The 13,591-nt window shown below is 37.0% G+C and overlaps 1 protein-coding gene across 1 annotated transcript in view; it reads left to right on the top strand.

The window, feature by feature from the left end:
• PIP5K1B (phosphatidylinositol-4-phosphate 5-kinase, type I, beta) overlaps positions 1 to 12,182 on the top strand; it is a gene marked incomplete at its 3' end in the record, with an annotated part of 47,190 nt that extends 35,008 nt beyond the window's left edge. Inside the window, exons 7-10 of the mRNA XM_009703868.1 lie at positions 8,476 to 8,687; positions 11,101 to 11,184; positions 11,262 to 11,310; positions 12,098 to 12,182. Coding sequence (XP_009702170.1) covers positions 8,476 to 8,687; positions 11,101 to 11,184; positions 11,262 to 11,310; positions 12,098 to 12,182 — 430 coding nt within the window. The remainder of the gene's footprint in view (positions 1 to 8,475; positions 8,688 to 11,100; positions 11,185 to 11,261; positions 11,311 to 12,097) is intronic.
• Between the last annotated feature and the right edge of the window lie 1,409 nt (positions 12,183 to 13,591).

Raw genomic sequence — 13,591 nt, 5'->3', positions numbered from 1 at the left:
AGGGGTGTGGGCCCTCATGTAGCCACTCCAGATTGTCTAGTTTGGGACAGGTACAGATTGATAGCATTCTCCAGCTCCTGCATCCCCTGCTTGTTACATTCACACTGAAGGTGGCAGGGTCGGAAAGCTCTCCTCGCAGACTATTTTGCACTTCTTGCACCTTAGCTAAACCAAGGAGTGTAACATTACAGTGTTCCTGAAGATGTAATATTCATGTGTTTATCATAGTCAATTAAAAATTTGAACTGGCTTTCAAATTCCACATCATTGCTGAGACTTATCATACCTATGGTATCCTTGCCAGCAGGCAGTACCATAGTTATTGGGGTGGGTGGCAAAGACAGGGGACACACTACAGGCAAATGATTCTAAAAAGAAATAATTTCACTTGCCTCAATAGCTCTCCTGAAAATCTTTGCTTTGAAGCCTTATTTACTTCAGAGTGCTTTAATTTGTAAAGCCAATGTGCCTGTATTTTGTATAATAGTAAATACTGAGAGTATTGGAAGGTAGTTTCAACAGCTGTGACTTATTTTTAGTAATCATGCTATGGGCTACTCTGGTCATTGTATAAAATTATGAATTATTAAAGAATAGAGCAGATTCTCCAATTTCCAAATAAAATTAGTCTTGTAGATATGAAGAGAAACTGGTCTGCTCATGATTGAGACCAAAAATTTAAAACTTTGTGGCACATAAGCAAGTACTAAGTAAAACCAAAGTTGGTAAAGACATTAAAGCCAGTTTAAAGTGCATTTGGATATTTCTTTTTTATTTTTTCCTTGAAGGTACAGAAAATTGAGCTCCATGTCAAACTTAGCTGCTGTTGTGTTTTGTTAGAAACACCTAATCCTGCAGAAATTGTTTCTGTGTGGAGGAATACTTACATGGGGCAAAGCTATAGCACTGTGATGTGTTAGGTAGAAGTAACACTAGCACAACTCTTTATAAGGAAGACTGAATTAATAGCAGTATTCTATTTTTCAAAGTTCATACGGAATCAAAGTAAAGCTAGGCATCCACTATTACTTATTTGATCTTTACTGGAGCTCTTAAGCAGTTTAATAAGTACAAATTACCTCTGTTATGGGCAGAAAGCATGAGGAAGACACCTGTTCTCCAGTAGGAGGAATTCACAGTCCAAACACACAAGTAACAAAGTTTCTTTTGATCATGCCATGTTAAAAATGAAGGTAACACTTTTATAGAGGTACATGTCAAAAATTACTGTAGGAAAAGTGCACCACCACATCTCATCAGAAGTCCAGTGTTTTGATTATGAAAACACTCTTAATATCTTCCCTGTAATCCCTTAAAGTACAGAAGAACTGATAACTGTTTATTAAAGAAAAAAAGAAGTCAGTGCTTTTTACAACTGATAGTGTCATGGTTTAAGATGTTATTCTACAAACTATTTCTCTTCTAGTTACCTAACAAAGCATGTTAATGCAACTTTAAACAAGAAACGTGAATTTCAGGAGAATAGATAATCACAGGATTCTGTATTTGTAAATCTTTGCACACACTTACACAGATACAGTATGTTCTTGAATGTCAGCTAGTCATATGCAGGAATTTGGGATATTCTATTAAAAATAGTCTGGTTGTGTTTTTCCCTTTCCATCTGCTGCTGAATCCAAGGGAAAAGAAAGTTGAAAAGGGCTAAAAGGAGGAGTGCATGTAAATGCAGTTAGCTCTATTAACTGGACAAATGGAAAGAAATTTTCCAAGTATCATTCCTCTTGCTTTTTACTTTGCTGTTAATGTCCACTCAGTAAGATGTTTACCAATACATACTCAGATAACCCCTTTTTGTCAGTCAGTGATCAATTCCCAGTATTTCTCCATCCTCTCGCATAACATTTTTCATATATATAAATACCAAAGATGAAAAAACTATCTACGCAAATCAAGCAGTATTTATTTATCCTGAAATTTGGGGTGAAATTCCCCAGTGAAATTGCAAAGACATGATATTCTAAAAACTGAAGTTAAGATTTATTCCCCACCTATTTAAGAAAGTGGGGAAAAAAATGTGCCGGAGTTGTAAGAGCACTAGTGATCTTCATTTGTTACTTAAGGATGACTTTTTTCTTAATGAAGCATATTTAAGAGCTGGCCTATAAATGCAAAACTAGTTGTTCTCAGTTAACTTGGTGACCTTAGAGATCCTGTGACACCTGTCAGGTTTAAAACTACATTAGCAAATGTTGTTTTACACAAAAAGACAAGGCAACTCAGTGTAAAACTAGGGAATTTTGTCTTGCAGTAAGTACTTAGATTGTCTGTCTCAGTAGCAGGAGTATTTTTCAAGCTATCAGTTGAAGTGCTAATTACCTACAAGAAGGCAAAGTATGCATGTTTCATAATTTCTTGCAGCTGATATCTCTCCCAAATTCTTGAAGGTGGAAAAATAAGTTTCTTCTTCTCTCTGTAAATACAGCTCTTGCTCAGAAATGCGATTCAAATAATCTTTACTGTTTCCTTTTTCACATCTTTCTTTAAGGCGTGTCTTACTGCAGATGAGGAAACCAAAACCTTTCCTGACAGATGAAGATTGACTCAGCATTGTTCTCTCTGTGGCAGAACATTTAATTTTCATAGTGTATTTTTGGATTAGAAATTTAGGAGAATGATTAGATGCCTCATAGGAATATTGTCATGATTGTTTTGCTAATAGTCTCTATCTGGAGGATTAAAGTTTGTGAAGACCATTTTTTTGTCTGGTGGTCAGAGGAGGAGCTCAAATCATGGGGTTTTTTTCTTTCTCATTGCTTAAAATTTTTCAAGACATGAAGGACAAAATGCATTGCTGCTAAGACTTTTAAGTAGAATTAGGAACCAAACAACAGAATTCAGCTTTTTGTATTACAAGATTTCCCTTCTGACAATTTTAAATGGAAATTGAGCCTAATTATTCTAAAGTTGGACTTTACTAGAATTATTTTTATTTAGTTTGATGCAATACTGTTACAGTTGCTATTTTATGTTTTTCCTGTTTCAGATATTCAGTAGCAATGGTTGGAAATTATCCTGTTGCTGGAAAATCAGAAGGCATAGTTCATTAGGGGTGCTCTCTACATTTATAAGAATTTTATGCAAGTGTTGAGGAATGTTCTAAACAAAAGTATGCGGTTACCCATTTTTCATTTGTAAGTTAACATTAGAACAAAAAATATATTGATACCACTTTTGCAAAGTATCTGTTACAGAAGCGATGACAATCCAGTTGTGGTCATGCGGTTTTTAAGAACCACAAAATAATTTCAAGATGTTTTTACTAGTGAGATTAGAATGGCTTTTTCGAGTGTGCACTTTTCCTTTATTATATTAGCAAAGAACACTACGGACTTTTCTAAGGAAATCACATTTTAAAAGTGGCATTAATGGCCTGACTAACAAAGAAGCCTGTAAAGACAAGGACATTCAAAATTGAAGAGAAAGAGCATCATATCTCGTAAGTTTCAGGTCTGGTATTATTTTCGTCACTGCTGTTTTAGCCAGTTGCTATAAAAGTCTCAAGCCTTATGGCATGTATGCATATCTGTTTCATGCTGAAGCAACTGTGACAGAGATCTTGTATGATCAAATTTATTCACTGGATTTTTCAAAACCCTTAGTAATTGGGGGGGTTTGTTGATTGTCTTGTCTTTTTTCTATCTCAGAGGGTCTACACAGATCATTCTTTAACCCAGATAATTTCAGTGACCCATTCTACAGTATGTCCTTACAAACAGTAGTGTTGGCACAACTTGAAGGAGTATTGAACTGCAGCGTAGGGCAGAGATAATAGGTGGCATCGCATTGCATGGAGATGGAGAATGTGCCAATCTTAGATGAAGGGCCTCTTTGTCAGAATTGGCAGTTTGAGGAAAATGGACATGGAATGATACTGTGGATGTCTTGTATCTTTATGTATTATCAGTCCTGTAGTATCAGTTGAAATTCTAAATTTCTCTTTACTTCTACTTTGAAAATCAGAAACTAGATTGTTATTTTTAGGAGTGTTAGTTAACAATATGTTTCAAGGATTCTGTTGAAATGGGAAGTGACTTCACATGTGCTGGGGGGGGTTCATGATTTATTTTCTTGGGATGGATTGTTTCTAAACCAGACCAATCACTAGGCATGTAACATTTGCACACTTGTTTCTAAGAAATGCTTATTTTGTGAGATAGTCCTTTATTTTGTGGGATTTTTATATATCTCCTTGTGTTGGAGAGTAATTACTGATACAGTGTAAAATCAGTCTTCTTTCTGTTATATTAGTTCCTATGTCCCTTTTCCAAAATGCTTATAAGAGAGGAAATGCTTGATTGCGTGGTTATCCTTTTAGTTTTTACATTTTGTAAGCTTATGAAATTATATTTTTTTGAGTAGTGTTTTCCTTGATTCCTTTATGAAAATGACCTGCTGACTTGAGTTGTTTCGCACGGTTAGTATCATGAATGCAGATTTCTCCTCAGACAGTATGCAGCTTGGGCTGGCTGCATCTGAAATAAAAATTAAATTCCATGGCAGAAATACTTGCTTTGCTCTGTTAGTCACTGGCTGAGATAGTTCAGTGTAATCATGTCTAAGATGATTCACAGGATGCTTTAACATCTGATTAGCTCGGAGAAAAGAAAATCGATTCAGGGCATTATTTTTCCATGTTCCGAAACAATGTATTTTGTGATGCCATTTCACTGAGTTTTTTATGTGGTATGAAAGCAAAATAGTGCTTAAGGCTAGAAGGGGATGAGTGACGCGTGTCATCTGGAATTTGTCAGAGCAGCTAAAGCCAGCCTTGCAAGCAATACTTGGTAATCAAATGACAGCATCCTGTTGACAGAATCCGTGTGGCTAGTGAAATAACACATTTATAAATACAAACGAGATGAACAATTTAATGTCGAGTTAATGAACTGAACGTTTACTTGTCATTATGAAATACAACACTTAATCATACTGTGTAGTAACAAATAAGAATATTCTTGCTGAAATCTCCCAGTGCCATTTTGGTAGCAAGATGCATTTCAGAGTGGTTACATGAGTAAAGACTGAATTTCTTTCACTTTAAGTCCACAAGGAGTGTATTTCTGGGAGTTAATGTCAATTTCTAGTGATCTCACATGGATGACATCAGGTATTTTACAGGGTTTTCTCATTTAGCTATGAGTATAGCCCTTTAATACTGTTGTTTGTTTGAGTGTTTTTTTCATTAGATTAGGATTTCATTTTGGTACCTCTGTAGCAAAAACTTGCTGCTGCTTGTCAAAAGCAGTTCCATCTAAAAATCACCAAAGCTACTTGCAGGCAACCCTCGGCCCAGGAAAAGGCTTATGCCTTTTTGTGTTCTCATAGGATGTTGCGTGTTCAGAAATAGCTTGATGTACTGCATTCTGTAACTTTTCCTTGGCAAAGCAGATTAATTTGTACAACTGTGTGTGCAAAATATTACTTACACATTTAAAAAGAATCATGATTTGATATTTTAAATAGTAATGGTGATACATATGGGAGAACCCTTGAGATATATTCAGCTGGAAATCCCCCTGACTGAAGTAAAATTTCTGTCTTGATACCGACTGAAGAGTTTGACACGAAGTAAGTTTTCTTTGAATGCTGCTGTTTGAGATTCTTCCTTGTTATTCTGGTTAATTGTTTCTTGTCAAAATTTTCCTTAGAAACAAACAGCGGAGTAAAACATGCTTAGATCTGGTCAAAAGATGTGTATTTGCATAAGGTGTGGTTGATTTGATTATCAGATTTCTAAGGGGAGGTAATCAGAACGGTATATCGAACCAGTAGGCAGACAGAGAGGCAGATCCGATTACGATATCCTGAAGACACTTTGTGGACTGGTCAATCCTTCCTCTGAGTAGAACCATGAATAGGGTGTCTGGGGGACAAGGGGCTACAGTTCATATGCTATGTGCTGTTTGTGAGAATATGTACTGCAGTTAATCCATTGGGTGTGCAGGTGTTTCAATTTCATAATGAACTGGAATAACAAAATAGCTGCTTATTTTTTATGACTTTTTTGGTAATCCTAGAACAAAGTCATAAATAGTCAAACAGTAGTTCATTGTATAGTACAAGTAGTATGGATTTAAGTGACAGTGGTGAATTGATGCCGTCAGAAAGATTAAATTTATCACATAAGAGGTCCCTGTGGAAGAAGCAGCAGCACATTATGCCACAGCCTTCCATGAGGCTACATCCAATCCTAGACATAGGTTATGTAATTAGTGCAGTTAAATCATAATGTGTCTAATGTAATCTAATTCAAAAGGTGGTAAAGAATAGGTTGAAGGCAGAGCTGTTAGCAGTTATGTTTATAACTGTAAAATAAAAGTGGCAATGCTTTTTCCAAGCCTGACTAGCTTCTGTAATCTGGCTTTGCATAAACAATGTTTCTGACTGTACTACTAAGTATTTTTATAGGGGATTAATTGTATTACTTTTTTTTTCAGCCTACCCAGAATCTACCTTCAGTATTTGGCAGCAAACATCCACTGATTACATATTTTTAATGAATACATTATATAGTAATTTCTTTTTGAGAAAGTCTGAGTAAAGGGTAGCATTAAGCAAGCAGTAAAGAAAGTTCTACAACTTACTTGGTTTTTTTTTAACCTTTGTACCCGTTAACTGCGCTATTTTTGCAATTCATGATTGTAAAACAGGAAGTTATTAGCTACCAACATTCCCACACAATGCGCAATAACATTTCATTATCATGTTTTATGGTAATTTAGAATGTGCTCTTTTGTTGTGTCCTGAAACCCTATGTGAGTTCTGTCATCAAAGGATGATGTGGAGTAGTGAGGGCTGTACGTTAGCAGCCTTTTTCTTGTTCCGTTTGAACTAACCCACCTCTGTGCAGGGTTACTCTGAGCAAGATCAAGCCTACCATGTCTTCTAAACTCCTCCTTGGTGTTTGGGAATCAGAATGAGGCTATGGTTTTCTACACTTGGATTACAGTGTGTTGTGCTTTGTTTCTTCTTAAATGCTTACAATGGTGCTAAAATTAAGACACCATGTTCCTTATGGAAGATAAATGCCAGAGATTGAAAATAATTCAGCTATATTGTACATTTGTCTTCTACTTAATATAATAAGTATATTAGAAATACAGATGGAGTGGAACAGAGCTTTCCTACGTCTTTGCCTATATACTTGGACATTGGAGTTAAAATTATTTCTGGGCATGTGTTAAGTAGTAGACTCCCTTTTCCTCCTCATAGAATTTCACAGACCACTAGACCTTTCCTGGTGGTTGACAACAAATCATTTTGGATTTGCAAAATGTGTGTTAGAGTTCACAAGCCATCTCAGCTTTTTGTGTAAAAATATTTATAGTCTTCATCGAAATGACATACCTGGAGTTACTGCTCTTTATTTGTCATGTCTGCAAAATCACATTTTGTTCTTGTTCATGTAGAAAAAGGTACTATTGCCTCTTGATTCTGTGCCAAAAATTACACCATTATCTTAGGGCATTTTGTACCAAAATGTATCATGAATCATTGCTGAGCTGCATGAGGTAAAGGAGAGGTGAGTGGCACAGCATATCCTTCCTGGTTGCTACCAGTTTTTATCCCTCCACTTAGCACTGCTGTTTGTTTTAACACAGTTGCTGTCTGCTAACAGTTTGGTTATATTACTAGATGTGATCACAGCTTATTTTAGTTCACATTTGCATATTGACTTGAACTGTATTTCCTTTTAATGGCAGTATGCCAGACTTCATAATGATGTAACTGACTAGAAACTTATGACAGTACATGTGCATGAAAGAAGAAAGGAAACTTGCCTACTTACAGAGGCAAAAATGGTTGGTAGAGCTAGAAGAGAAGTTTGGTTTGTTCAGTCATGCTTCAGAAATAAAACTGCCTTTGCGGTTTAGATAGGCCCTATTTAGCCTAACAAAGAGAGATGCATGATTTTTATACCCAAATCCCATCAGCTGTGAATGCGAGGGTGGTAACAAGTGCTTTTTTTGACATTCAAAAGGTCTCCAAGAATACTTTCTCAGTTATAAACAGGAGATAAAGGGGAGGTAGAGAGTAGACTAGGCAAAAATGCTCAATAAGGTCTGGAACATGCATCAGAGGTGACTTTAAAAACATCTGTAGTTCCTAAGTATGTGGTGGAACTATTAATCGATTATTTGCTATAAATAAAAAAGGTGCTGACTAGACATACCTTCCTCGACTACAAAATAACATCAGGTTACATTTCAGCTATGCATTCTTCCTTTCCTGCTTTTATTAAGAGCGTTGAGCTAATTAGATAACTAGCATTTTGACTTATGTGGGGTAGTAAAAGATTTTTGTTTAATTATAATTTCGCACATTTTCCTAATAAGAGAAACTTGTGCTTTGAAGCCCTGTTTTTACCTGGGTTTTCAAAATGCTGCCGTGTAATTCATACTGCATGTAGTCTTTTTTTTTGTTTCATTACAGCCATTTCTTCTTTGTTGATAGGTTCTAGAAAGTTTTAAGATCATGGATTACAGTCTGCTACTGGGAATCCACATACTGAACAGTAACATGAAGGAGAAAGAGGGAGAGAATTCCCAGAGCACATCAGATGCGAAACGTCCTGGAGGGCAGAAAGTTCTTTATTCCACAGCAATGGAGTCTATACAGGGCCCTGGGAAGTCAGGGGACTCTATCACCCCAGAGACAACAAACACGTAAGTGCCATAAACTGCTCTTAAGTTTACTATTAAAACTTGCACATTCTGTTTGTCTAGTCTGTGCCACTTGGTATTAAGAGGCAAAACATGTAAGACTACACTGCATTTCAGGAATTGAAGGATTTAGCTTTTTTTTTTTTCCCCGAAAAGCTGGACTGTCAAGATTTGCTGCACAGCAGGAAATTAAAATGTTGCTTAGTAGATTGATCATCTTTAAATACATGATAGTAAATTTGGTTAGTTCAGAGTGACTTATGTATGCACAAGTGCATTCATCTATCAAACAGATGTTATGAGACAGCTATTACCAGAGTCCCAGGTATAATCTAGTTTTAACTGGAAGCAGCCTGATGAGCCATAAGCAAAAACTGTTTATTAACATTGAAATGGATATTCCTGCAGTGATTATTTTAATCTCAAAGTAGAATACTCAATACATAGAACTATATCATCAACCACTGAAGTGCAGTCATATCCATGTACGATATTTCCTGAGATTTAAAAACTACTGCTTTCCTCTTATTTTTCTGTCTAGCAAAAACTGCAGTAGAAATTTAAGTACATAGACAATAGTTACTCTGTTTTACCTTTGAAATACACTCGGTGTTAGTGACAGCATTATGTTCACCAGTCTCATTTTATATAATGTCCTTCATTATAATGAGCGTTTAATTTCAAATTAAGGATTTACTTTTCTCCTGGTTCTCAAGGGAGCTGTCTAGGTAAAGACAACTAAAGATATAGAAACATGTGCTTAAACCTACAGCAAACAAATGGAAGAGAGACAATATTTAGCATTTATAGAGAGTTTCCAGATGTTCAGAGCTCTAGAATATAAATTAGACAGAGCTGAATTTCACTCCGTTTTTACAGCATTACTCACATTCACACAGAAGATGGTGAATGTTTTTCTATAGTGGTAGAGGCATTGCACTGGCAGTTTTGGGGGCTGTTGGTTTTTGGTTTTGTTTTGGTTTTGTTTTTTAACTAAAAGCCAAAGCTGATTATATAGGTCATCCAAGAAAGTTGCTGTCGTTATTATGGATGGAAACCCACCCTGGGCTCCCACCTCACTTGACCTAATGTAGTGCTGCCCAGATGCTGAGCGGTATAGCACCACTGCTGAAAGCCTACTGCATCAGTTGAGTCCTTCCTTGGCCCCTTGCAGTATCTCCTCTGTTGTACTGAAATAACTGGTAGTGTGACAAACTCACTGAGGTGGATAAAAATAAGCCTAGGTCTTACAAAAAAAGACCCCTAGGTCAGGCTTCTGCTGAGGTACATTGTAAGGCCGTACAAGCATGAGGATGAGAATGGATACCCAGCGGCAGTAACTGCTGCTTTTACTGGATTGAATTTACAGTCATAGCTTCCTGGAAAAGCTGAAAGCTGACAGAGTATAGTTTTGTAAACCACTTAACATTTCTGGATGTCTGACCAGTTAATTGAGCTGGAGTTTACAGTGATGGGGTTTTACAGTAATTTAAACTCCGCTTGTTCTTACGTGGTTTCCTTTGTGCCTAGAATAATAAAAAACTTCCCCTCCCTGCCCTCCCCCCCAAAAAAGGTTGAGTTTTGTTCTCCTGCTTTGTCAGGGGAAGGGACTACTATGCTTTAGTGGCAGAATGAGGAATATACTCTCAACTGTGTCTTTGGTAGCTGTTTCAGGTGTGTGTTATTTCTCAAACTGTTAAAAAAGATTTGAAGGTATTGCATGTGTTGCATCTTCAGTCTCTTTTTCTTCTGGTTTTGTAGTGGGTCCATCAGTCAACAGAAGCTGACAAACTGAAAACTGGATTTCAGTTTCTGGTTCTAAAAACAATGGACCCTTTTTTTCTAGGTGGTGGAGTAGGAAGAGAGAGTCTTAGGATAAGCACCTTGTTCTTTAAGGTCATGGCTGCACAAATACTCTGAACCAAGTGGAAATCCAGGCAGTCAGGCTTCTCAGCTTGATACTGGTACTTTTTCTGTCACTAACCTGTCTGTAAATATATTTTGGAAAAGTACACATTTAATTTTTAGTGAAAAATACACAAAACAACTTTTTTAGACTTGGAGTAATGTGTGGACTCTCTACAGTTCTGTTACATGTGATCAATAAAGTGACAAAATTCTCCTTTAGCTAGATAAAATTTTCAGATCACCTAAATATTTCCAATTCTATCTAAAAGTTTTCCTAAAATACTCTTTGTTTATAGTGGCTATTTACCACTGGATCTCAGATACTTTAGGTTTGCTATTTAAGATCAGTTGTATTCTAAGTGACCCACATTTGACTGATTCCACACTGTGGCATCTAGCTTTAATGTTGTGCCTATTTCTTTGCGTTTGCAAGTGAGTACAGTTCACCTGCTAACTGATGATCAGAGGTGTCTTTAAAGATAATCTATGTTTTTGTTGTTTCTCTCAGAATGGGAGGTATTCCAGCTAAAAGCCATAAAGGAGAAAAGCTGCTTCTATTTATGGGTATTATTGATATTCTCCAGTCTTATAGGTGAGCTGAATTTCAAGTTTTTATTGAATAAGCTATTCTGTGGAAAAGCAGTTCTGATTTTGGTTTTGTATGCTTAGGTTAATGAAGAAGCTGGAACATTCTTGGAAAGCTCTTGTTTATGATGGGGTAAGTAGATTTTATTATTTTTTTTAACTGCTGATATTTTAGCTAATGGAACTTTGACTCATGTTAACCAGGAAAGAGCTAGTTCTGGTATATTTATAGTCTACCATCACGACATGCTTTGGGCTGTTGCTGAAATCTTTTAGGTCCATTTCCCAATACATGCTTTGATGTTCAGGTTGGATATTAGGAAGAACTTCTTCACTGTAAGAGTAGTTAGGCATTGGAACAATCTCCCCAGGGATGTGGTGGACTCACCATCCCTGGAGGTGTTTAAAAAACGCTTAGATGTGGCGCTTTGAGACATGGTTTAGTGGGTTTAGCAGGCATGGTGGCATCGGGTATACGGTTGGACTTGATGATCTTTGAGGTCTCTTCCAACCATAATGATTGTATGATTCTATGATTTTTATTTATTGATCGTTCAAAAAGCAACTAAAATGATCAGCTTGTCCTTGTAACTTGCACAAGGCAATGGCCACTTAGCAGGACACTGATGAATCTGTAAGTGAAAACTGGACATGATGTGAAAAAAGGCATTTCAAATGCTGGGAAGATTTTGCAGAATGTGTCTGTATAATTCATGACTCATAATTTCATAAATGCAGTACCTAAAGAAAAGTTCTTGAAGAATTAACCTTTCAAAAGGAAAAACTTGTTAGGATTCACTTGTTTTGAGTATGCCTGAAATGTAGGGTATAGTTTAGCTCAGGTGTCCAGCTTCTTTCTTGACAATTTACTTGTGATTTAGTTATGGAAAATGTGACTGGGACATTTTTCGATCTTGTAGGACACTGTTTCAGTTCACCGACCAAGTTTTTATGCAGACAGATTTTTAAAGTTTATGAGTACAAGAGTTTTCAAGAAAGTTCAAGGTAAGAAAGTTGTGACTTTTACTCTTTGGGATATTTTTATAATCATTACTTTATAATGCTCCTGTCTTGGCAATAAAGGAATCCTTTCTTCAACATCATGTAGCACTTACATTGCCAGAAGTTGAGTTTATTCACTGGAGCTAATGGGATTGTACTCTAACAGTAAAATTACAAAGAAGTACTTCCTATGTATATTTTGTCACATCAGGGACATCTGAGGGTAAAACAGGTTCCCATGTATTAGCGTTGATATAAAGATAAAATTAATGATCTAATGATGTGTCCAGTAATGCATCTGTTATTCATAGGAATACCCCCATTGATTTTAACTTATTTAATTTGCAAAAGTAAAGATTGTTTATGTACCACCTCCAGCATGTTTGAAAAGATAAGCATTCTTCCCTTTGATATGGATTTCTTCTGAACTTTATCAAGGAAAAAAAAAATCAGAGGTTGGATATTAACAAAGTCTTTTGTCTTTGTCACTATCACCTGTTTCTAGTTTCCTCCTCCATTTCTCCTTCCTTAATCTTGTAACTCATTCTCAAAGGTAAGATACATATCACTATTAGCTACTTACAGGGTGTAATTAAGTGGATGCCAGGTGCACACCAAGCCACTCTATAACTCCCCCTTCTCAACTAGACAGGGGGAGGAAAATATAACAAAAGGCTTGTGGGTTGAGATAAGGGCAGGGAGAGATCATTCACCAGTTACTAATCACGAGCCAAATAGACTTGACTCAGAGAATGAAATTAATTTATCATAGAATCATAGAATGCTTTGGGTTGGAAGGGACTTTTAAGGGTCATCTAGTCAGAACCCCTCTGCAATGAGCAGGGACATCTTCAACTAGACCAAGTTGCTCAGAGTCCCGTCCAGCTTGACCTTGAATGTTTCCAGGGATGGGGCATCTACCACCTCTCTGGGCAACCTGTTCCAGTGTTTCACCACCCTCACTGTGAAAAATTTCTCTCTTATATCTAGTCTAAATCTACCTTCCTTTAATTTAAAACCATTACCCCTTGTCGTGTCACAACAGGCCTTGCTAAAAAGGTTGTCCTCATCTTTGTTATAGGCCCCCTTTAGGTACTGGAAAGCTGCTCTAAGGTCTCCCCGGAGCCTTCTCTTCTCCAGGCTGAATAACACCAACTCTCTCAGCCTGTCTTCATAGGAGAGGTGCTTCAGCGCTCTGATCACCTTCATGGCACTCCTCTGGACTTGCTCCAACAGGTCCATGTCCTGCTTGTGTTGGGGTCCCCAGAGCTGAAGGCAGTACTGCAGGGGGGATCTCACCAGAGCAGAGTAGAGGTGGAGGATCCCTTCCCTCGACCTGCTGGTCACACTGCTTTTGATGTAGCCCAGGATATGCTTGGCTTTCTGGGCTGCAATCACACACTGCCAGGTCA

Source organism: Cariama cristata, unplaced genomic scaffold (assembly GCF_000690535.1).
Source record: "Cariama cristata isolate BGI_N322 unplaced genomic scaffold, ASM69053v1 scaffold9837, whole genome shotgun sequence".
Taxonomy (NCBI): domain Eukaryota; kingdom Metazoa; phylum Chordata; class Aves; order Cariamiformes; family Cariamidae; genus Cariama; species Cariama cristata.
The sequence above is the reverse complement of the archived record's forward strand: the minus strand, read 5'-3'. Positions and strand labels throughout refer to the sequence as shown.